The 22,173-nt window shown below is 37.8% G+C and overlaps 4 protein-coding genes across 8 annotated transcripts in view; 1 reads left to right on the top strand and 3 right to left on the bottom strand.

The window, feature by feature from the left end:
- Window positions 1–652: 652 nt before the first annotated feature.
- On the bottom strand, window positions 653–5,409 carry c8g (complement component 8, gamma polypeptide). The gene is made up of 7 exons (XM_030123093.1): window positions 5,233–5,409; window positions 3,906–4,051; window positions 3,438–3,508; window positions 3,252–3,359; window positions 3,023–3,127; window positions 2,752–2,787; window positions 653–824 (listed from the first exon to the last, which is right to left on the bottom strand). Exons 1-7 carry the CDS (start codon window positions 5,407–5,409, stop codon window positions 805–807), a joined length of 663 nt encoding a protein of 220 aa, XP_029978953.1. The 3' UTR covers window positions 653–804.
- Window positions 5,410–6,519: 1,110 nt separating this feature from the next.
- Window positions 6,520–10,467, bottom strand: msrb2 (methionine sulfoxide reductase B2). Its single transcript, XM_030123095.1, has 5 exons — window positions 10,173–10,467; window positions 9,766–9,866; window positions 8,223–8,299; window positions 7,110–7,257; window positions 6,520–6,923 (listed from the first exon to the last, which is right to left on the bottom strand). The coding sequence occupies exons 1-5, from the start codon at window positions 10,285–10,287 to the stop codon at window positions 6,792–6,794; spliced, it is 573 nt and encodes a 190-aa protein (XP_029978955.1). The 5' UTR covers window positions 10,288–10,467; the 3' UTR covers window positions 6,520–6,791.
- A 1,889-nt stretch (window positions 10,468–12,356) lies between these two features.
- armc3 (armadillo repeat containing 3) lies at window positions 12,357–20,888 on the bottom strand. The gene is made up of 18 exons (XM_030122798.1): window positions 20,745–20,888; window positions 19,541–19,596; window positions 19,230–19,347; window positions 18,693–18,818; window positions 18,428–18,496; window positions 18,051–18,226; window positions 17,602–17,796; window positions 17,319–17,502; window positions 17,059–17,211; window positions 16,865–16,973; window positions 15,681–15,930; window positions 15,354–15,490; window positions 14,769–14,937; window positions 14,447–14,541; window positions 13,455–13,535; window positions 13,172–13,336; window positions 12,768–12,930; window positions 12,357–12,643 (listed from the first exon to the last, which is right to left on the bottom strand). The coding sequence occupies exons 1-18, from the start codon at window positions 20,854–20,856 to the stop codon at window positions 12,449–12,451; spliced, it is 2,553 nt and encodes an 850-aa protein (XP_029978658.1). The 5' UTR covers window positions 20,857–20,888; the 3' UTR covers window positions 12,357–12,448.
- pip4k2aa (phosphatidylinositol-5-phosphate 4-kinase, type II, alpha a) overlaps window positions 20,773–22,173 on the top strand; it is a 30,592-nt gene continuing 29,191 nt past the window's right edge. For 4 of the 5 annotated variants that reach the window (XM_030122802.1, XM_030122800.1, XM_030122801.1 and 1 more), the window contains exon 1: window positions 20,773–21,827. In XM_030122802.1, coding sequence (XP_029978662.1) covers window positions 21,687–21,827 — 141 coding nt within the window. In that variant the 5' untranslated portion in view covers window positions 20,773–21,686. The remainder of the gene's footprint in view (window positions 21,828–22,173) is intronic. The other variant, XM_030122803.1, reaches the window with a different exon arrangement.

The following is a 22,173-nucleotide window of genomic DNA, read 5'->3' as shown; positions in this document are numbered from 1 at the left end:
TGAAACATCATTTTCTGTCTCAGAAAAGCTTTTAGCATTAAGGATTAGGATTAATAAATAACCAATTGTTCTTTGCAGCTTCTACATCATAATGTAAACGTAATGTAATGTAAATGTCCATAAAACAATACAGACTTAGAGATCAAACGTCCACTTTTTCACACTTTCATCTTAAAAATTAATAAATCTCTTACACTTTCTGATCATTTATGTGAAAAAAAAAATGTAGATATTTAGTTTGTGTGACATACATTGATGAGCTAATCACAGCTCCCTTTGTTTGGAGGAAATAGAGGGACTGACTTACAATCAGTTGGTTATGTAACAAACACAAACATGTGCTTACAGAGGTGTGAGGTGGGGTGGAGGGGGTTGGTGGAGGTGGGGGGTTTGTAGTAAAAGACACATTTGGCAACCCAGTTTTGTAACTAAACTCTCTCAACCCCTTTTGGCCTCCACATCTGGCCTCCATTTACTCCAGCCCCAACCCCCATACACACACACACACACACACACACACACAATAGTTAAATGTCTGAATAAATGATAGAATGAAGTTAAAATAAGATGCATCAGTTAAGTTGTGTATAATGCACCAAATGAGGTCATATAAAACACTCAAAAACAATGAAGATGATATTTTACCTCCAAGCTTTTATTCATTTGTAACTCATATTGTTCAAATTTACAGTAAAGTTGGTAGTTTCCCAGTTTAGTATTACAATCTCACTTTATTCCCATTTGAGCTGATATCGGTTCTGTATATACAGCTGAGTTCCACAGGGCTACACTCTGTCTGCACCTTCAACATGTGGGGACACAGTCTGCAAAACAAAGAATGACACATCAAATTGCAGTTATGTATTCATCAAACAGCTGACATTGAATAACTTGTTATTGGCAAAGCTTATAATGTTACACAAGTTGAACAGCACACATGCGTCAGCTGCATGAGCAAACGTGAAAACTGCTGTCAAGGCAACAAATCATTGGTTTTCCTAAAAAGCTCTTTCAACCAATCCCAGCTTCCTCTTCTCTCTCTGCTTCTCCTGTGATATAATAGACTGGGACGCAAATTCAAGCCAGTTTCTAATCAGTACATCAATTTAGCTAAAATATTTTTGGCAGAATTTTCATTCAAGCACTTGGATGTTTCATTTTACATGTTACAGTTCAGCTCTGATTTGGCTTTAATTGCATCATTTGTACATTTAAAAAGAAATATATATACAGGGTGGGGAAGCAAAATTTACAATATTTTGAGGCAGGGATTGAAAGACAGTGTATGACCAATTTGTTTATTGAAAGTCATGAGAATTTATTTGCCACAAGAAAATTTACATAATAGAAAAGAAAATGTTTTTATTCTATGTGTCCTCCTTCTTTCTCAATAACTGCCTTCACACACTTCCTGAAACTTACGCAAGTGTTCCTCAAATATTCGGGTGACAACTTCTCCCATTCTTCTTTAATAGTATCTTCCAGACTTTCTCGTAATAGTTTTGCTCATAGTCATTCTCTTCTTTACATTATAAACAGTCTTTATGGACACTCCAACTATTTTTGAAATCTCCTTTGGTGTGACGAGTGCATTCAGCAAATCACACACTCTTTGACGTTTGCTTTCCTGATTACTCATATGGGCAAAAGTTTCTGAAAAGGTGTGGATAATAGTGTTAGGTATGATTATGACATCAATATATGTTTGGTTTCAAAACAATTGATGTAGTGCCTGCTGAGAAAAAACAACTAAATGTTCACTATAAATTTTGCTTCCCCACCCTGTATATAAGGGAAAACTAAATATTATTTAACCCTTTCATGCATAGTGGTCACTACAGTGGACAGCTGTTCAAAGGTGTTTTCTTATGGATTTTGTTGTTTTAGTTCCATATCAGCCAACACATTGGACGTTTATGCATCATCCCATACACTGTAATTCATACCATTACTGTAAATTTGCTGTTCTAGATAAACCTGATCTGCAGTTACATGCTTGAGTGTAAAAAATTGGTAATTTTATTAGATTGTAAAGTTGTTGGTTTTTTGGGGTTTTTTTGCATATTATCTCCATGCAGGTATGTTAAAATGTGAGAAAACATCAGATTAGCAGCATTAAAATTGTTTTTATTTCCTAGTTTTGACACAGTATATCAGTAAATACATGTTTCTTTCCTTCTGAAATTAAATGCATGGTGTCCAGCTGAGAGGACATTTTTGGAACTCCATGAAAATTAGGTTCATAAAAATTTTTCAATTTTTTTCATGCTTAAAGAGGAACAGAAACACTCAGGAAAAAAAAAAAAAACTCTTGATTAAAGTTGTCATAATTCATGCATGAAAGGGTTCATTTAATTGTCTGCTATATGTCTATTATTTCTGCTTATCCTTAAAACATGAAGCATCTCATGGAGCCTTTAATTAAACATCAGTTTTACTCTCATATAGCAAATTGCTCAGTCACAATGTACTCATAAAAAAACAAAAAAAACAACACAGTCTATTTATTAGAATCAAACTACCTGATTAGAATATCACTATTATAAACTCTAACATATAATGCACAAAATACAATGTGGCTAAAATAATGACTGTGCTACAGTGTAAATGATAAGTGAATATTCTTAAACTGCTAAACAGACAATGATTTAGATCCAGAGAATGACAATAATTCATCATAATTAATTTTGTTCATTGACACATCAAAAGGTTTTTAACTTTTTACTGATAAGAGAAAATGTTTTAACTCACTGATCACATGGTCCTGGTCCACATCACCACAATGACCTGGACAGAAAAGAAATGCAGTGAGAAGAATATTATGAGCATAACACTACAATATGTATTTTTAAATCTATAATTATATGTTTTCAATGACATCTTACTGTTATGCTACTCAGTTTTCATTTGTAGGTGTTTTAAATGTATTTGTTGATATTTTTTTTTATAATAAGTATCTAGTCGGTCTCATGACCTTATACACATCCATGTCACTGTATTTTTTAGGTGCATGTGGACGTACTGTATGTAGGAAATGGAAACAGGTAAGCCAGTCCCAAGTTCTGCTGTTCTGCACGTTCTTCAAACTTGGACAGTGTTGGTTCTGACAGGTTGTCCACAGACCGCCCTGAACAAAAACCAACAGAAACATTATGAAGTATTGTAAAAACAGCTGGCTTTAATTTTGTAAGTAGTTCTACCAGCTGTTTTACAGATGTAGTAGTAAGTTAAGATCAAAGGAGTCAACCCACCGTAGAGTTTCATGGTGACTTTGTCACGTTTGTGATAGTAGATGATTGCATAGGAGCTGTAATCTGTGTCCCCAATGACTATTTCAGTGTTGAGCTCAGGGCGAGTTCCTAATGGAAGCAATAGAGAACAGAGTTAGACGATGAAGTTTACATGTAAGTTTAATAGGACACTATAGAAGAGCTGACCTTTAAGTGTCAGTCTGCCTGCTGTTGAAGTTAGATCATACACCTGCAATATTTCCCAACATTGGTGATTACTGAGAAAAGAAAAGAGATTGTGTTCATATTTTGCATTTTTGTTTTATTGCTTATTTCCTTTTCCTCAAAGAGGCACCAGCAGATTTCTAAACATCACAACAAATCCATCACAGAATGTTCTGCCAAAACAAAAGGGCACAGGTTTTTCCACTTAAATCTACCACGCTGATCTGTTTTTGTGGAAAAGCCAGGTCAGGCTGACCTAAAACACTGCAAATAATAACAAGAAGCAAATGGATTTAACTGTTCTGCCTTCATTTCCTTATAGGAACATAAATAAAATCCAGATCATGTGGCCGAAGCTTTAAGAGAGTAGAATGTGTTTGCCCCCTCTGCTGATGAATGAAGATACTGATGAGTCAAAGCGGGGGTTGCACCGTTTGTGGCTGTACTTACTATCGGGTCTTAGTGCTAACAGACAGGGTTTGGTTGGAGGACGAGGGGAGAGTGAGGGTCATGACGGTGGGCTCCACTTTGGTTCCATGTTTTATCAGGTAGGAGCATTTAGAGGCAGTGTTCAGCAGGTACCATCTTCCTGTCATCTTCATCACACACGGGAACAGGAGAGAAAGACCAAGAGAGAAGAGGCTTTGATAGGATCTTTGCAAATATCACCACAGAGACAGTCTGGGGAAATAAATCTCATCATTTCCTTTTCGTAAACCCTTTTCTTCTGTGATCAAACACAGTATGAGTCTCTTCATTATACACATAAAAAGGACACATCTGGTCATATTGTCCCATTTGTGTTTTCATCTGTTCAGTTCTGTTTCACTCAGAATTTCCCGTGTTGCCTCAAACTGTTTACTCAATTACACAATCATGTCCACATTGCCAGTGTCATCCCACATCCAAGCAGCCTCATATGTTTGTAGGTTTGAAGCTCTAAGGAAGTGGCTTTTTTCCAACACTTGGACTGAAACCTCAGCAGTTTCAGACTAATTCCATATTTATTTACAGATAGTTTCCTGTAGCATAAGCTTGTATCTTTAGAATCAGAATCAGAATCTCTTTATTATCATTGTACAAGTGTAATGAAATTTAAGTAGAGCTCTAAGGTTCAGTGCAAGAATTTACAAGACAAACAACAAATATCAGTAAAAAGGCACAGTTATTTACATTAAAAAATAAAAAGTATAGCAAACTAAGAATATTAGTAAAAAAAATAAATAAATGAATTTAGGTAGTGCAAATGATATGAAAAGATAAATATCATGGGATAGTGTGAAAAATAAAATAATATAAAAGATTGTAAATATATGTAATTTATATATAATTCTGGATAAAAGTTTGTTTTTTTTTCTATTGTGGTGGTTAATTTTGATGTAGGACATGCAGTATTAATGTCCTGAACTGTGCTTCTATTTCTACTGATTTTCTGCTAGTGTTTTGTTTGTGTTTTTCTGTCATTATGGAACAAACATCTGCACAGAAAATCAAACTATCAGCGTGCAAAGGTCATGCAACAGAAAAGTGGACTGTTTACTGTGAGGTTTTCAGTGACGTGACCTTTCCTCTTTTCTCATAGTGTTTCCGTGAAGCCTTGAACCCCAACAGTTCACATTTTGTTACGCCACTTGGACTCACTTTGCTTATCTACTACTTATTAACACAAATCAGACATGAGGTGAAACTGTTTAGCTCAGAAATAATGATTTAAGCCAGTGCACATGACACCATAGATATAACAGACTCAGTAGCTCTTCCTCCTCCAGTCTCTTACCTGCTGTATGTCTATGCTCTGGACTGGTGGGGTCACGGTAACCGGGGCGACCTTTGGCTTGCGAGGTCGTCTTTGAGGTCGTGGTCGACTCACTGCCCCCCCTACGGCCTCACTGAAACCCCACAAACACACACATATCACCACAACTGCCAACATATAGCGCCATACACCAGCCATCCTTGACATCTTCCTGTGTGATCACTTATTTCTAAAGTATCTACTATTTACTGTGCTGCTATTCCATCTCCTGCGTCTCTGTCTGCAATCTAATCTGCTGTAGTCAGATCACACATAATCACACATCACATCAACAGAGAGAGAGAGAGAGAGAGAGAGAGAGAGAGAGAGGAGAGAGAGGAGAGGAGAGAGAGAGAGAGAGAGAGAGAGAGAGAGGAGAGAGAGAGAGAGAGAGAGAGAGAGAGAGAGAGAGAGAGAGAGAGAGAGAGAGAGAGACCATGTGCAACACTGGGAACCCCTTTAAGTTAAATATTAACCTGTTTACTGGCAGATGTCCTGTCATACTGCAGTGGCAGTGTATGGACTACAGGGGGCAGTATTGAAAGTTTCCAGCTTCTAATGCTACAGTCTCTAAAACAGGGGTGTCAAACTCATTTTAGTCCAGGGGCCACAGTAAGTCAAATTTGATCAGAAGTGGGCTGGACCATTTAAGTAATACCATAATAATATATAAATAATGTCAACTCCAACTTTCCTCGAAAAAAATAAAATTATGTGATGAAAATGTTTACATCTACCAATTATCCTTTAAAACAATGTAAATAACATGAACACGCTGACATTTTTTAAGAAAACTAAGTGCAATTTTAATAATATTATGTCTCAGTTTATCATTCACACATGTAAATTACAACTTACAGATCACAGTGGATCAACAAATACACAAAACATTTAATAACAAGCAGAATATTGGTAAAGTAGCACTTCATACATTTCAAAATGTTCATATTTGTTCAGGTTATTCGTGTTTTTGTGAAATGATAGTTTGTTTGAGTGTAAATAAAGTAATATGACATGAAAATGTTTAAATTTACAAAGAGAAAAATCTGGAGTTGTGAGTATTTATAGGTGATTATGATAGTATTTTACTGATCCGACCCACTTGAGATTAAATTGGTCTGTATGTGGAACCTGAACTAAAATGATTTATATCTTCAGTGTAATTTTTGCATTTCACAAATTCAACCCACGGGCCAGACTGGACCCTTTGGCGGGCCCAATTTGGCCCCCGGGCCACATGTTTGAGACATTTGCTCTAAAAACATAAAATAAGGTGAAAGTATGATTTTATTGAAGACATGTCTGGATATTCTACAGCTTGTACAGTTTCCATACATGTGCCCAGTGAATTTATCAAAGTATAGAGACTGAGATCACAGAGAGATATAATGAACACTTCAGTATTCAAGTATTACAACAGAATATCATTTGAGTGTAAAACAAAAACAAAAAAAACGAAAGGTCTGAAACTGAAATAGACCTTCACTTTTATTCCAGAATAAAAGTAGAGGATGAAAGATGCATGTTTACACCAGAGTTCATCAGTTTTCCTCAGGACTGTCAGGTTTGTTGTTTTCTCTTGGTTTGAAGGTGAGGGCTTCGCTGTTGATGCAGAATCGCTGGCCTGTTGGGTCTGGTCCATCCTCAAACACATGGCCCAGATGGGCATCACACTGTGCAAATACAACAATAGTCATAAGCTAATGACAAATGCACAAAACATCATATTTATAGAAGACATACATGAAAACTTAATGTAAAACACAGATGAGATTCAGGTTTACAATAAAAATGTAAATCTGTATCAACCTGTGCATCTAAGTAAACTAGTTTTATTCAAGATCCAAGACATAGCTCACATTTTTACAAAGGACCTCTGTCCCAGCGCTGCCCAAACTGTTGTCAGGACGACGTATGATGGATGTGTGGCTTTCATCCCTTTCCCATGTCCCATGAGCCTCTTTGAATGATGGCCAGCCTAACCCAGAGTCATACTTAGACTCTGAGCTACGAAGAGAAGGGGAAACATTTACCAACACATGTCTTCATCTAGACTTCTGTAATGACTGTGTAATCACATTATAATGTCTGTCATCTCAGCACCACTACAGAACTCAGAGAAAGTACAACGTATATTTAAAGTAAAGCGTCAAAATCTATAGACATACTCATAAAACAAAGGACTTACTAAACAAAAACAGCCTATACATGATATATTGTTCTTTGTTTATGCCCTACTTAACATATTGTGCAGAAATAATGGGAAATGCAGGAAAAACTATTATAGATGCATTAGTAAAATTACAGAAAAGAGCTATTAGGATAATTAATAAAGTAGGATATTTTGAAGCAACTAATAATTTATTTATTCAACTTAAAACCTTAAAATTGCAGGATAATGTATATATATAAATATTAGAGATGATTTATAAAGTAAAAAATATTGTTCCAAATAGCATTCAGGATTTCTTTAAATTAAGAGAGAGTAATTATAATTTAAGATGTTTTTATATGTTTAAATGTAATAAGTGTAGATGTATTTGGGTTGTGTGTGTGAAATTATGGAATAGACTTGATGATGAATTTAAATTATTCAGTTCTTTGACAAAGTTTAGAAAATGCCTTAAGTATAAAACCATTCAGGAATATTATGTTGAGATGGTAGATATGTTTTTGTTGTGGATTTTTTTTTTTTTTTTTTTTTTGTTAGAATGAGAATGCTCAATTCTATACACATTTAATTTAATGTAAGCAGTGTATCAGGGGAAAAGGAGAGGCAAAAAATAAGCTTTTGCTCCTATAGCCTCTTCCTTTTTTGTTTTTTATGCATGTTATAATTATTGTACTAAGCACAATGATTAATGTACAAACCAAAATAAACAATAAACATGAGCACAAAAATAGTACAAGCTTCCCCATCAAAATAAGTGATAAACTAGTTTTCTTTAAAACATTTTGGTGTTCACAGTTACCTGAAGAGTGGAGCATCACAGCAGACACAGTGGTACATGCCTACCTCAAAGTGGTTGAGATAGATACCACTGAAGGGCTGAAACATTCACAAACACACAGAAAACATTCAGTATCATGAAAAGCAACACAAAACAAAAGTGTATCAGGATCAATAGTGATTAAAGAGCACTTCTCAAAAACTACACATAGTGACAACATTATCTTTCACAGACATGATGTCACAAATGGCACTGCAGATTCATGTGCAAATTCTACAAGACTCATGTTTGTTTTGAATGTTTCATAGGTGAAATTTATCAACATTTGCATCAGGCATGATATACAACATTTTAATTGATTTTAAAAGATGTTTACATTACTAGGTATTCACAGAATTAATTTAATCCAGTGGTTCCCAACCTTTTTTGGCTCGTGACCCCATTTTAACATCACAAATTTCTGGTGACCCCAGACATTCAAAACGGAGACTTTTTTTTTTTTTTTGCTCAAATTAATTTGTTTTTGTTCATGTAATAGTTTGCTATACTATGTTGCAAAAAAAACTTCAATTTTAGATGATATTTAGTCTATATAATGTATATTATTGTAGATGGAGGCAGTAAAGCCAGGTGTAGATTACTGCACAAAGTGAGAATTTTATTTTCCTTGGTCAGGATATGTACAGTCAGTCCAGCTCGGATTTACAAGGCTGACAATTAAAACTGAACAAACAAGAACTCAAACTATGAATTATGAAAGAGCTGCAGCATCTGAAACCGACCACAATGAACATTTGAAAAATAAACAGTACCACAGTGCTTCAGTTTCAGCTTCAGGGGTGTTCATGTCTTTTATAGATTGTGATTGTCTCTCTCAACTCACAGTATATTTTGTATTGGTAATTTTTATTTTTATCAATTACTAAAAATTTCAGGCGACCCCATTTGAATTCCAGGTGACCCCATGTGGGGTTTGAAAAACACTGATCTAAGATATTAGTTGTGCAATAATTATTTTAATTTCTTTGAAGCTCTTCTTCTTCTACCATTACTTTAGAAAGCAAACTTATATATATACCTGTATATACTTGTTGTATCGATGTGAACGTGCTGTGATTCTATTCTATTCTATTCTATATTATACTATTCTATACTAGTTTTAATAAATGCGGTACACGGTTTCTGTTTACACATATAGTAGCTGTTATACAATGTTAGAAACAGCAGCTAAAGATCAAAAATCCCTGTGCTTAAAGGTAATATATTTTCTCAGTCAGTCTAATTGGTAGAAGTGCCTGGGCTGGAGGAATTTAACCCAGATAATCAATGGTGGTGTGCAAAGTCCATGTGGAATTTTCTGGGGTATATGAGTCATATTTTGGTTAGTCTGTCAGACAAAGAGAGTACTGCTTTGACCCAAATCAGAGAGCTGATGTGGATGTTAATCATTTACACTTCTGTTATGTGTGTGTGTGTGTGTGTGTGTGTGTGTGTGTGTGTGTGTGTGTGTGTGTGTGTGTGTGTGTGTGTGTGTGTGTGTGTGCGCGCGCGCGCGCGCGCTCACCTCTTCTGTGCCTTTCTCCCTGGTGACTACATACTGTTCTGGGGTCAGTTTCTTTTGCCAGTCTTTTGTCTCATCATAACGGGTTAGACTGGACAGTAAACCTGAGGAGAAAACAGAGCTTAGAATGAAAAGGTCAGAGAAGGGGTTTGTCAGAGCATGAATGTTTTCTACAGACAACTATTCACATGCAGATCCTCAACAGTTTGACCATAAAATGAGGAGAGGATAAATAAGAAAATCAGACTTTTACGCATAAAATAACAACCTATAATAGCAGCCATTGTAAGAAATTATCCTTAAACCATCACTGACTGGCTGTTTAGACAAACCTTTAGCTGGATGCTGCACCTACAGAAATGAAGTTAAAAGCCACAGATCAGTAACAGAACCGGACCGGTGACTGGTACCTTGACTTGAGGACAGAGGGCGGATGGACGCAGGGATCCTCCTCGGTAACCCCGCAGATCTAGCTGCTGCTTGTCGAGAAATAACTACGAACAGACGGGTGACCAAACGAGACATGTTTCCTTCTGTGGAGAGAAGTTCTGCTGTCGAGAGTCAAGTGCAGTTTTTCAGTGAACGCCAGTGCGCACGGTGCGTAAAGAGCGCATGCCGCGACGAGTTTGCGCTGGTTCTACCCTGGTCAGTCTGACTATTTTCAGGAGAACCCGGTCAAAAATCAAACCTAGACTTATATAGGGCAAAGTGGACTAAGTTCATTGCTGTTATTTGTTACAATCAGCTTAATTACCCTGTGGTGTAAGAGCTGCATGGCTGGCGCAAGACTTGGTTTATTATTATGGAGGCTATCGTTTGGTAAATCATCTACATCTACAGCACTACAGAACTATTGAAACTCATTAGTAGAGTCAGTGACATTTTCCTGTGTTGCTTTGTCATCTTCAAGAAGAAATTTATTTAGTTTTTGTCTGTGTCGGATTGTTTCTGACCAACTGAGCAACATGCATTAAAAGCTACAAGCAGTGTGTGTGTTTATGTGTGTTTAACCCTTAGAGGCCATTTTGTCATTTTTGATTTGATAATTATAACCCCGCCCCCCCGAAGGAGAGGCAAGGGATATTGTTTTTGTTTCGGCTTGTTTGTTTGTTTGTTTGTTTGTTAACACTCTAGCACCAAAACTATCACTTGAATTCATACAAATATATTGGTTTATAGATTGCCAGTGACCCAGAATAGATGTGATTACATTTTGGGAAAAGTAGGTCAAAGTTAGAATTTTTTTATGAATTTTTAAAATCTTTTTTTTCCCCATTTACTTATAATGGGTGAAATTTCAAATGTTTGTAGCAGCAAAACTATTGGTCGAATTCATACTAAAATTGGTTTAGAGATTGCCAGTGACCCAGAATAGATCTCGTCATATTTTGGGAAAAGTAGGTCAAAGTTCAAATTTTTATGAATTTTTTAAACCTTTTTTTCCCCCATTTACTTATAATGGGCGAAATTTCAAATGTCTGTAGCAGCAAAACTATTGGCTGAATTCGTACCAAATCTGGTTTATAGATTGCCATTGACCCAGAATAGATGTGATTACATTTTGGTAAAAGTAGGTTAAAGTTAAAATTTTTTATGAATTTTTTAATTATTTTTTTCCCATTTACTTATAATGGGAGGAATTTCACGTCTATAAAAATATCAATTTTGTTTCAGTTTACTTCAAACGTGGCACATTTATAATAATAATAATAATAATAATAATAATAATAATAATAATAATAATAATGGATTGGATTTATATAGCACTTTTCTAGACACCCAAAGCGCTTTACAATATTGACCTATTATTCATTCACTCTCTCATTCTCAGTCTGGTGGTGTTAAACTACATCTGTAGCCACAGTTGCCCTGGGGCAGACTGACAGAATATGACATATATAGAGGCAATTGATATACTGACATCAGCATGGCATGACATGGCATGTTTTTCATGCTTTTCTCCTGCATTAATCTCTTGATCTCTGCTTCAAACTATCAAATGTTCAATAAGTTCAAGATTTAACCCTTTAAATACAACTTTGACCATGTGGTGCCACTTGTTTTATTGAGAAACCCCCCCAAAAAACCTACAGAATATGAGATACTTTCCATATAATACATGTTGGAGGGATGTAGCATTGTTTTATATCAGAGTCTTGGACATTTCAAAGATTAGCAATTACAATAATTTCATTGCATCAGTAATTTTTGTGCAGTGCAGGACCCCAGTGGCAGAAAATGAATCACTGACTTACTAAAACCAAATTTTTTAATCTCACATTAAAAATATTAATGCAGTAATATCATCATAAGTAATAACACTGACATCATGCACTCAAATTGGTATTTTAAGGTAAAAATTCCAGAAATTAATACATTTTTTGTAGTTTTGAGCAGTGCTGAAGTGGTTTAAGAGATTTATGCAGAAAAAAAATGTTGATTATGTGATAATTTTATATCAGTTTTTTGTCTATGTACATTTTTGGCTGAAGGGTCCAGGGGGTAAATTAGAGCAATCCTCAAGTGTTAATAGGCTAGTGCTGCTTTTACCAGACAACTGCAGATTAAACAACCTTTGCAAGAACAACAAGTTGACTTGAATAATACTTTATTAAATGACTTCAAGATTTGACACACAGTATCCATCACATGTCACTGTCATTCAGTGTTTTAATTCTGTGTTGGTCTATATGGTTTGGTATTGCACAGCAGCAGGAGTGTTGACTCTCAACATGCTTCCAGGACTGTGCATGAGGTCCACTATGTAGCAGGATGGCTGTGCAGAGCTCCCAGCTGGACTGAAGAGGAGTACTTCATTCCAGGCCCGGTTGTACTCACCCCTGACAAGAGTACAGCTCAGTCCGATGCAGTCAGCCAGACACTGCAGGGTTAACAGAAGCAGACAGGTAATGGACTAAATGCTTGAAAAAAAAAAAGTTGGATTAAAAGAAGAGAGTCATGCTTTAGGCGTACATGAGTTTAAGAGTTTGTTGTAGCAGCCGTACCTTGAACAGAAGTGCCCTGTGGCAGAAGATTCCCCTGCTGATCATCCCAATTGGAACCACATTAGACTGAAGCTGAAACTTGAGCTCGCTGAGGTGGAGGTTCCATTGAAATTCATGCAACTTTTCCAACTCCACTCCTCCACCCATGGCTTTGCTGACCAGCCTGACACCCAAAGCCAAGCACATAAAATGCATTAGATAGCCTTCTGTCATGAATTCTCACTGTGGTTATAACACAGTTTGTTCCAGATCAGTTTAACCTTTACAAACATTAACAGCAGTGCATTATTTCAGTTTGGTCCTCTGATTTGGGCAGTTCAGATAAATAAAACATGGATTACATCATCTTATTTCTACCCCCATCTCTGCATGTTGGGGTAGTGATCATTGCATTAATCAGTCACCTGGCCAAGGCGACATACTGCTCTCGTTCATCATTCAGGGGGAGGATGGATTCTTTGGCCTCTTTAACTAAAACCTGCAATGACACATCATTCATCATCTTCCACCGTTTCTCTGTAGGAGAGTGCGGCTGGTCCTCATCTTTCTGTTTGTCTTCCTCCTTCTTCCTATACACACAGACAGTAAATTACAGTTATTGCACTCCATTTTAGTACGAGCAATAAATTCATAGTTTTCTATCCAACATGTGCATATCTTGAATAGTACCTCAGGAGACCCACTCACCTTGATGTCTTGTGGTTTCCCTTGATACTGATGTCTGCTTCTGATAAACTGCATCTCTCTTCAGAGACATCGGTTGTATCTCTACCACAGGAAAAAGAACATTTTTTTATATCATTGAAAAAACCACAAAAGTTTGTTGCTATGTATGAACATTTTTGAAAACATAATGGTTTAAAAAAACTCCGATCTCATTGTTAAAAGTAATGGTAGCATTTTAGCGTGTTGAATAAACTCCTGTAAAAAGTATTAACTTTGTGAATCTACATGTGAAACCAGTGATAGCTTACATAAGAGACTGTTTAAGAATGCCTGAGATGTTATGTGTGTATGCATGCTTAAAGCGAGTGTAGTGAAATGGGGGGTGAGTGGGGGTTGGTTTCAGATTGGGGGTACCCTGAGGGGGTACTTCTCTCTTTGGCAACGTTAATTCATCAAAATGCTAAGAGTGTGTGGAGGCATTAGTGTGTAATTGTGTGTTTGCAGAACCTATAATGCACATGGTATGAAGAGGATGTGTTTGTGTTGAGTGTGTTTATGAGTCTTTTGTCAGTATGCATGTGTGTGTCCATGTTTAGTTGCATCTCTTTGTGTGTCTGTGTGTGTGAACACTTAATTTTACGTTCTTTTACAGTCCATTAGTCTAAACAAAAGACTCTTTTACTCTGATGGTGCTACCATCTTTCAAAAAATTGGATCGGTTACCCTGTGAGTGGACGCTAAAGGGGCACACTGAAGGTGGAAAACCTTCTGGGGGGGAAAGAGAAGAGGAGGAAAGCACTGAGCTGAAGCAGAGGGGAACAAGTGAGAGTAATCCAAAAGTCACATTAGAGCTTGCATCAGTATATTAGTAGGTACCTAAACTTACGTCAATGCTCTTTATGAACTAAAGACAGTTTTAGAGGGTTTTTCATGTCGAATATTCATGAAACACTGCACTCTTTTAGGATGAGGTCAGTTTTAACAACTTGAAGTTTTGTGTCTGGGGTTCATACTCTGTTGCTGTGTTGATAACAATGATGGCTCGGCGCTCATCGACTGACTGACCAGATAGTTCCTCTAAGGACAGAACCCTCTGACCTGGAATAGCCTAAAAAAAAGGAAGGAGGGAAAAAGAGAAAGGGAGAAACAGCACTTTAAATATGTAGCTTTATTACTAAAATTATAAAATTTCGCTTCGTTGTCTAGCAATTCTGTTTTGGTGTTTTTTTTATTCTTTTGTCCCAATTTAGCTTACATTCATTAATGAGGCTTTGCGGTTTATTCACTACAATAGACACACACACAACACACTCACACACATACACACAAAAGCACCTTCCCGGCATCATAAAAGCCATCCATAATGAGGTCAGTGGAGGACAAACAACCTGTCAGGCTGTATTTAACAGGCAGGTTGGACTTAAGCAGGCTGGTCATGGCCAACTCACTGAACCTGTTCCTGCGATTTACTGACTGGTTGATTTCTTTAAGCATCTCCAGGGCTCTAAAAAACATATACATAACAATCAGACATTAAATATAAATCTAATATTACACATGACCACAAACATCCATAAATATGAACACTGTCACACGATTGTGTGCTGCCACAAGCAACACTGTCTTATACTGCCATCTATTGGACTGTTAGGAGATTACTTAATTTTTCCATCACTACTGTTTACCTGTACTCCGATTTTGCTTTAGATTAATTTGTAATTCTCCTTAAGTTTTATTACTAACATATTGGGTCAAAAACTAGGTAAAAAAAAAAAAAAACACAAAAAAACCAGTGTGTGTTTAATTTGGTATTGATTTGATTGCATTATATCACCATAAAGGAAATTGTTTGCATTTCACATTACTTTTAATCTATTAAATGTTGAATGTATATCACCATCTGTTATCTCAGTGGCTCACCCAAATTTGCACATTTCCACAGTAGTGGGCTCATCGCTGGCACAGATGTTGACAGCTAAACATGCATTGTGCAGCACGTCTTTGTGATTAGAGTGCAGTAAGTCGACCAGTGTCCGAAGACCTCCAGCTTTTTGAAACTATACAAGAGAAGGAGTAAATATTAAAATCTCAGGAAAGTCATAGTTTAGAAAAATCACTCATTTCATTTAAAATAAGACAATTTAATACTCAAAATGGATAGATTTGGTTTTGTCAATATAGAGAGTAAAAATTGTTCTTTCTTTTTTTTCTTTTTTCTTTTTTTTAACACATACACATACCACCAACCTCTGCCCTACTTGCTGTGTCACAGGCCAATGCTGCCAGGCACAGTGTTGTGTTGACCACGACCTGAGTGTTTGTGGACTTCAGGGGCTCCACCAGTGCATGCATGGCTCCATGTGACAGGATGCTGCAGCGGATCTCATCCTGCTCTGCCATGTTGGCCAGTGTGGCAGCAGCACTGGCCACTGTACTGGGACAGCATTCACTGAGCTGCTGGAGGAGGTGCTCATGGCCTCCTGCCTCATACACTGCACTGAGAGATACCACAGAAAAACAGAGGATTTAGTTCAAAGAGCTGAGTTTTCTATGATCACTGACCACAGTCTCAAACACTCACATATACAGTGTATAAAACACAATGTGTCTGTGATATACTGGTTGGGAGACAAATGAGAAAAGACATTTTAAAATCAGAGGTTCAGAAGAAAAATTCACACAAGGTGGAGGCATGTGGTGAACAAAAAACTGAGTGAGACAGTAACTTTGAAGTATTGAGTGAGAGAGTGAGAGGTGATAGGTCCAGGGAAGATTTGTCCTGGGAATAAAGCGAATGAAGATGGAATGGAAGGGAGAACTGAGAGGTAAAGAGGTTTTCAATGAGGAGGAATCATGAGGAGATGACTGAATCATTAAATAGTTTTTGAAAGAGAGAAAAGGAAAGCATTCCCCTCTGCTTTAAAATACAACCAACTTCAAAGCCTATGTTTTGGAGATAGTATTAATTCCATCTTTTATGTAATTTAAAAAGTTGTGTACTGTGTGCAGTGATGCATATGCTGTCAAATACATTTTCCTTTTTTATTTATCCATCCATTTCAAGTGTGTGATGAAAATGAATGAAAGAACCAATGTACTATGTCAAAAGTGAATTCTGAGTTGAGACATTTACACATATCGTTAGTCTCATAGCATAATTGCCTAAGTCATATTTTTGGCCAAACTGTGATATCTGATTAACTTTACTGTCCTAACACTTCTCATTCATTTTTCATCATTATATGACCTGAAAAAAAAAATGACTTAGGCATTTATGCTATGAGTCTAACGATATGTTATTAAACAGAATATCTGAATGATTCCCAGAGTCACAGATATAATATTGGTATAAACACCTGTTAGCTTCCCTTCTCTCTTACTTCTTATAGAGGAAGTAGGTCAGGAATGTTTGTTCAGTTTGTGTTACTCACAAGGCGTTGAGCCAGTTGTTATGTGTGAGGTCAGACAGCGCCTTCGTTGCTGCCTCTCTAACCATCAAACTTTCACTCCTGAGCAGCCGTACCACTGATGGGATGCTTTCTGAAACACACACATATGAAATGTGTTTAGTCTTTATTGTGGTCAGTGTTTTAGTGCTGTGTTTACTATGCAAAGTCATACATACTCAGATCTCTAAAGATGTCTTTGCTGGGTAAATGGGAGCTCATGGTGGCCACTGCCTCACAGGTAACTGTTTTCACGCCATCATCGGCCACAGATAGAAGCTCTACAAGAATATTTTCCACATTCTGCTCATGGAGCAGTTTGCGATTCTCAGCTTCAGTGTTTGGTGTCCCCATGTACATTCACACAGAAAATGGAAACAGTTTCAATGTATTTGAATTTACTCAAAATTATAGTTGGTTCTGCTTTTTTTGCACTTACGGCTCTGAGCCACCCTGGCGATACACTTAACAGTGTTGGCCTGTATTTCTGGCTTACTGGGGGTCAGGAGGAATTCCATCAGCTGGGTCAGTCCTCCACCTTTATAGATAAACTCCAAACACTCACTATCATTTAAACAGTTAGCCACAACCTGCAAGGCCTCAGCATGAAGGTCATGGAGGTCCTGCATGAAATACAGTAGAGATAGAAAGTACATACTCAAAATAACACAGAACAAGTTATACATGTTTATGTAATTAGAAAGACATTCAGTCACAAATACCTTATTATTAACGATGCCCATGAGTCGGTCAAATCCTTGCTCTTCCCTGAAGGTGTTGCGTGTATCTTTAACTGTGGTGACATTCTGCAGTGTCTTTAAAGCCAAATGTTGAATGACAGGGAAGTCTGATTTCAAAAGTTCCAGAAGCGGAGGTATCACACCCAGCTCATGTATTGCCAAGCGACTTGGGTTGTCCTTCATACAGAAGACAATACATCAACAAAGAAAATGGTCTGTTTTTAAATTTCTGTTGTAGTACACCTGATAACAAATCTATTGGCAAGATATTGTAAATTAAGATTAAACTCTTATTTTAAAAAACCTACAAAATATATATGAGTAATGTTCGATTCCTGTCCAGCAAAGGTTGCTTATTTACATAAACTAAGCTATAAACATTTGAGGCTTTGGTCCCTGTAGACTGATCTGAGATCATGACTATGAGTCACCTGAACCAGGTTGAAGATGATCTCCAGTGAGTTCTTCTTCACATCTGGATCTGGACTGGATAGGAGCTGGATTACAGGTGGTAGGCCATTGTTATCAAAGATCTGTGTCTTGCAGACAAAATCTACTGACAGAGATGCCAGGCATAGTGTCCCAAACTCTTGAACAACTGTATCCTCTGGAATTAAAGAAAATGGTGTACACAAAAACAGATTTTATAAAAGTTTAAAACAGGTAAACATGCACACATAGACATGTGACATGTATTTTTATAGGCTAGGTCTTAGACCTTTAATCACTTTTTTGTATTGGTCTTAGTAATGAGTACGATTTGACGTCTGTCTAAGAGTGAAATCCAACAACAATCCAAATTACTCACCATCAAGGGAGAGTTTGCCAATAATCGATGGAATTACATTCACTTGTTTCATAGCGCTCTTTACATCGCCTTTCAATGAAGACAGGAACAAAGTAAACAATAATTTTTAAGGAAATTCACCAAACTGTAACTAGACAGAATGTCAGGTACTGCTCAGTAAGATACTGTATATGTACGTAGCCAGTCCTGTGTACCAAGGTACATGGTAAACTATCAAATCCTTCATGAGGTGAAGCTAAGCAGGTGACATATGTTTCTGACACACCGTGGGTGGACATGATGCCCAGGGCCATAAAGGCATTGCGTTTGACCAGTCTGTTGTTGTGAGTGATTAGCTGACAAAGAGGCTCCAAGGCCCCAAGTCCCAGCAGAGAGACCTTGTTCTCGTCTCCTGTCAACAGGTGGAGACAGTGAGCAGAAAATCCAGCATGGTGTCAGACAGACATTCATTATGAATGCGGGTAAACACTGCAGTATGGTTGAAAATAATAGAACAAAGCAGGAATAGGACTGAAAACTAAAACTGACAAACATTCATCACAGTCAGTGGCTGAATTTGTAAAAATGCTACTGTAAATATTTATTAACCAGCATTTTAGATTAAAAAAAAAAAAAAAAAACCTCATTATATTTCATTCCACAAACCAAACAAAGCTATTTAACATGTGCATGTACATATTGTTTCACATACCTTATTGTATGCCACTAAACTATCCAACTGATAAGCTACAAGTAGCAATTGTTTAACTACAACGCTCATATAAATAACAATAAAATATATAAGCGGTAGAGAGGATCCTACCTCTCTCTGCAAATGCATGGACTGTTTCACAGGCTTTGATAAGGATGTCCTCCTCTGGAGAACTCAGAAGAAGGACCACTGTTGCAGGGGTTTTACCCTCAAAGGACAGTGGCTCGAACTATGGGTGTGAGGAAAGGTTTAAACTTAGTGTAGGCTGTTACTAATTGCAGGCAAGATGAAGAGTACATGTTCTCTAACTGTGGTTTACTTGTTTCTGTAGATATAAAATATCGGTTTCAGAAATCAGCAAGTCAGAATAACGTCAGTGTTAACTGATCAAAAAGTTGATGACAAGGCTTTCATAGACTCACCGTTTCCTTGGAAGGAGTTTCACTCTCTTTTTTGCCTTTCTTCACCATTCTGAAGCCTAGCAAGAAAATTTTACAAAATTAAAGTTAAACACAACATTGATCGTAGATATTGAGTAGCATATGTTGTCAACGCCATGGATAAAACGAAATAGGCTATTTAGCTAACCTGTATGTTTGGTGAGATAGGCTAAGAGGTGTGGTCTATAAAACGGAATCCTGCATGTTGTGATCTGAAAAATTCACAATGACTTACCTATTTTTGTAAGTAGGGGACAAGGTCAGCATTTGTGTTAGCATACCAGTCAGAGGTGCTACACAGAGTTAATGCTAAGGTAATGTGTTGAGAAAGAGGTTGACATCGCGTTGCTAGGCAACGCCGCCACGCTTGACTAAAATGGGTGGGGGAGATCACTTTTATCCCTTATACTTTCACACATATTTGTCAAAATGACAAGGAAATTAATGAACATGAGTAAAATGGGCAAATGTAAAATGGTGTGTTCCCTTGTTCCAGCTATCAGACTAAAGATAGTCCTAGAAACAGGCCTGAGGGCTGCGTTCTAGAAGAGTGAGTTTTATATGTGTGTTTGTGTGGAAGCCTATCCTGGGCAGTCCTTAGGAATATTGGATGGTTGTGGTCTAATAGAATAGAGAGTACTGAGCAGCTGTGAGTGACTCATAAAAGAAATGAGCTCAACAGCATCAGCACACTGAGGCCTCCTGCTCTAATAGAGGCACTGACACAGCAATGTGCCATTGAAAACAGCGCAGTATGCACCAGAAAGCAAATGACCTCTAGAGACATTACCTCTGGTGTCGGACATCACTCTGATGCCTGCAGTGAGCCTCAGATTAATCTCAACTAAGCAAAGCAAGTATGGGGGATGGATGATGCATAGTTTATTTTCTCCTAATGCATTATTGTTATTACAAGAGCTACAAAAAGGTATAAACGAACGCGCACTGTGGGTTCTATCCACAGGCCCAAACACAGGCACCGCTGTCACTCTCAATTCATTTCTGCTATAATGATAACTTTTTAAATTTTAAATAGGAGGTTAAATATCTAAATTTGCAGATATATTATGGCTTAAAGGGCTCCTGTGAGGCTATTAAAAGCATAGAAAAGTAGCATACGCCCCGCAGAGGGAGGGGGTTGCAGCGAATCAGCGCAGTAGACACTGCAAAGAGCGCAGGCTGTCACCTCCCCTTGGTTGAGCTGTCAGTTGACAGCAGCACACATGAACCTCAGCGCTGCCGCTGCGCACGGAGTTGACTACCCGCTGGTTCCGAGACTTCATATTTGTTCCTCTCATTAAATTCAGAAGAGGGCAAGGACATGACAGGATGCTCCCCGGTCATTTCTACGGTCTGACCAGAAAAGCGTAGGAGGAGGGCTGAGCCGCTTGCTAGTTGTAAGCTGCTAACGTTAACTGTTAGCTAGCTTCCAGGCTAATGGTTGCTGGATGGTGAACGGAGCCCGGTTCTGCTTTGTGCAGTCAGTTAGCTAACGTTGTGCATAGCTGGCTTGCTAGCGAAGGTCGGAAGGACTAACGGTTAGCTGGTAGATAAGAACACTTAGTTAACCATTCAGCATCATTAGTGTGTCATTTGTCTTGAGGTTGCAGGTCAGTTTTGTTCTCATCCAAAAGAATACTTAACATTTTCTTGTTTTACAAGTTTATTAATTTTACAACAAACGCGTAGGAGTAGGGCTGAGCCCTTTTAGAACATAATCGTGGATGTTTGTTAGCAAGCAGGCTGGGTATTCTGCTATGCTAACGCCAGCTCAGTGAGACCTCGCATCGTAGGGGTGCGGAGCTCCAGGCGAGTCAAGGAAGGAAGAGAGGTGACTTATGATGAGGGCTGGGCGAAGTGGCGGACAGTTAGGCGAAGGAGAGCAACAGTATTAGCTAGAAAACCTTGTAATTGTCTTATATTAGTCCTTGTCGAGCTAGGGCCATAACGTCCACCAATCTGTGTGGGACGTCGGATGAAGAAAAGAATTGGGGCACTTTGATTTGCGAGCTGGCTAAATGAATAGTACTGGTATTAACTGAGTCGTGAACTGGTGGCCACTGTGCCAGTTTCAGGGGGATAACTGTCAACATTATCACATTAACTGAAATTACCAGCTTTTATAAAGATGGCTTCGGCGAGCAGCATTGCAGCATCCATTGCCAGCAAAACGAAGACCAAGAAAAAGCATTTCGTCGCTCAGAAAGTGAAGCTCTTCCGTGCCAGCGACCCTCTGCTCAGCGTGCTTATGTGGGGAGTCAACCATTCGGTAAGTCGGCTGTTTAATGTTGCGATGACCCAAACAGTTTACCCCCCTCCATGCTGTCGTGTGCCTCATTAAGCCTCACGTGTTATCAGCTCCCGGCCTTTGTATTATTGTAAGTGATGGATAAAACAACTGACAGCTGTCCAGCGGTAGAATATCGCTGCCTCAGTAAAATAGGTAGAGCTAGACTCTTCTAGCATTTGTCTATGTAGTATTTGAGCTACTTGCAGTGAAAACTCGATTAGTTTTTACCATTGCGTTATTTTGATTTACATTCTAAACTAAGTATGTGTGTTTGTGCGGTGGGTGTGAGTAGGCATACTCTCTTTTCTCGCTTCCTGTTGTGCAC

This window comes from Sphaeramia orbicularis, chromosome 20 (assembly GCF_902148855.1).
Source record: "Sphaeramia orbicularis chromosome 20, fSphaOr1.1, whole genome shotgun sequence".
NCBI classification, from domain to species: Eukaryota; Metazoa; Chordata; class Actinopteri; order Kurtiformes; family Apogonidae; genus Sphaeramia; species Sphaeramia orbicularis.
Note: the sequence above shows the minus strand (reverse complement) of the source record. Positions and strands in the feature narration are given on the sequence as shown.

Excerpts from the sequence above, each read along its gene's own strand:
- c8g (XM_030123093.1), bottom strand. The coding sequence starts at position 5,409 with ATGGCTGGTGTATGGCGCTATATGTTGGCAGTTGTGGTGATATGTGTG. Across the intron at positions 3,509-3,905 it reads GTTAGCACTAAGACCCGATA|TAATCACCAATGTTGGGAAA; the intron begins GTAAGTACAGCC and ends TTCTTTTCTCAG. Across the intron at positions 3,360-3,437 it reads AGGCAGACTGACACTTAAAG|GAACTCGCCCTGAGCTCAAC; the intron begins GTCAGCTCTTCT and ends TGCTTCCATTAG.
- msrb2 (XM_030123095.1), bottom strand. The coding sequence starts at position 10,287 with ATGTCTCGTTTGGTCACCCGTCTGTTCGTAGTTATTTCTCGACAAGCA. Across the intron at positions 9,867-10,172 it reads CCCTCTGTCCTCAAGTCAAG|GTTTACTGTCCAGTCTAACC; the intron begins GTACCAGTCACC and ends TTTTCTCCTCAG. Across the intron at positions 8,300-9,765 it reads GGGAGAAAGGCACAGAAGAG|CCCTTCAGTGGTATCTATCT; the intron begins GTGAGCGCGCGC and ends TGAATGTTTCAG.
- armc3 (XM_030122798.1), bottom strand. The coding sequence starts at position 20,856 with ATGAGAGGAACAAATATGAAGTCTCGGAACCAGCGGGTAGTCAACTCC. Across the intron at positions 15,931-16,864 it reads AACAACTGGCTCAACGCCTT|TGCAGTGTATGAGGCAGGAG; the intron begins GTGAGTAACACA and ends GGTATCTCTCAG. Across the intron at positions 12,644-12,767 it reads ACAGGGCACTTCTGTTCAAG|TGTCTGGCTGACTGCATCGG; the intron begins GTACGGCTGCTA and ends TTAACCCTGCAG.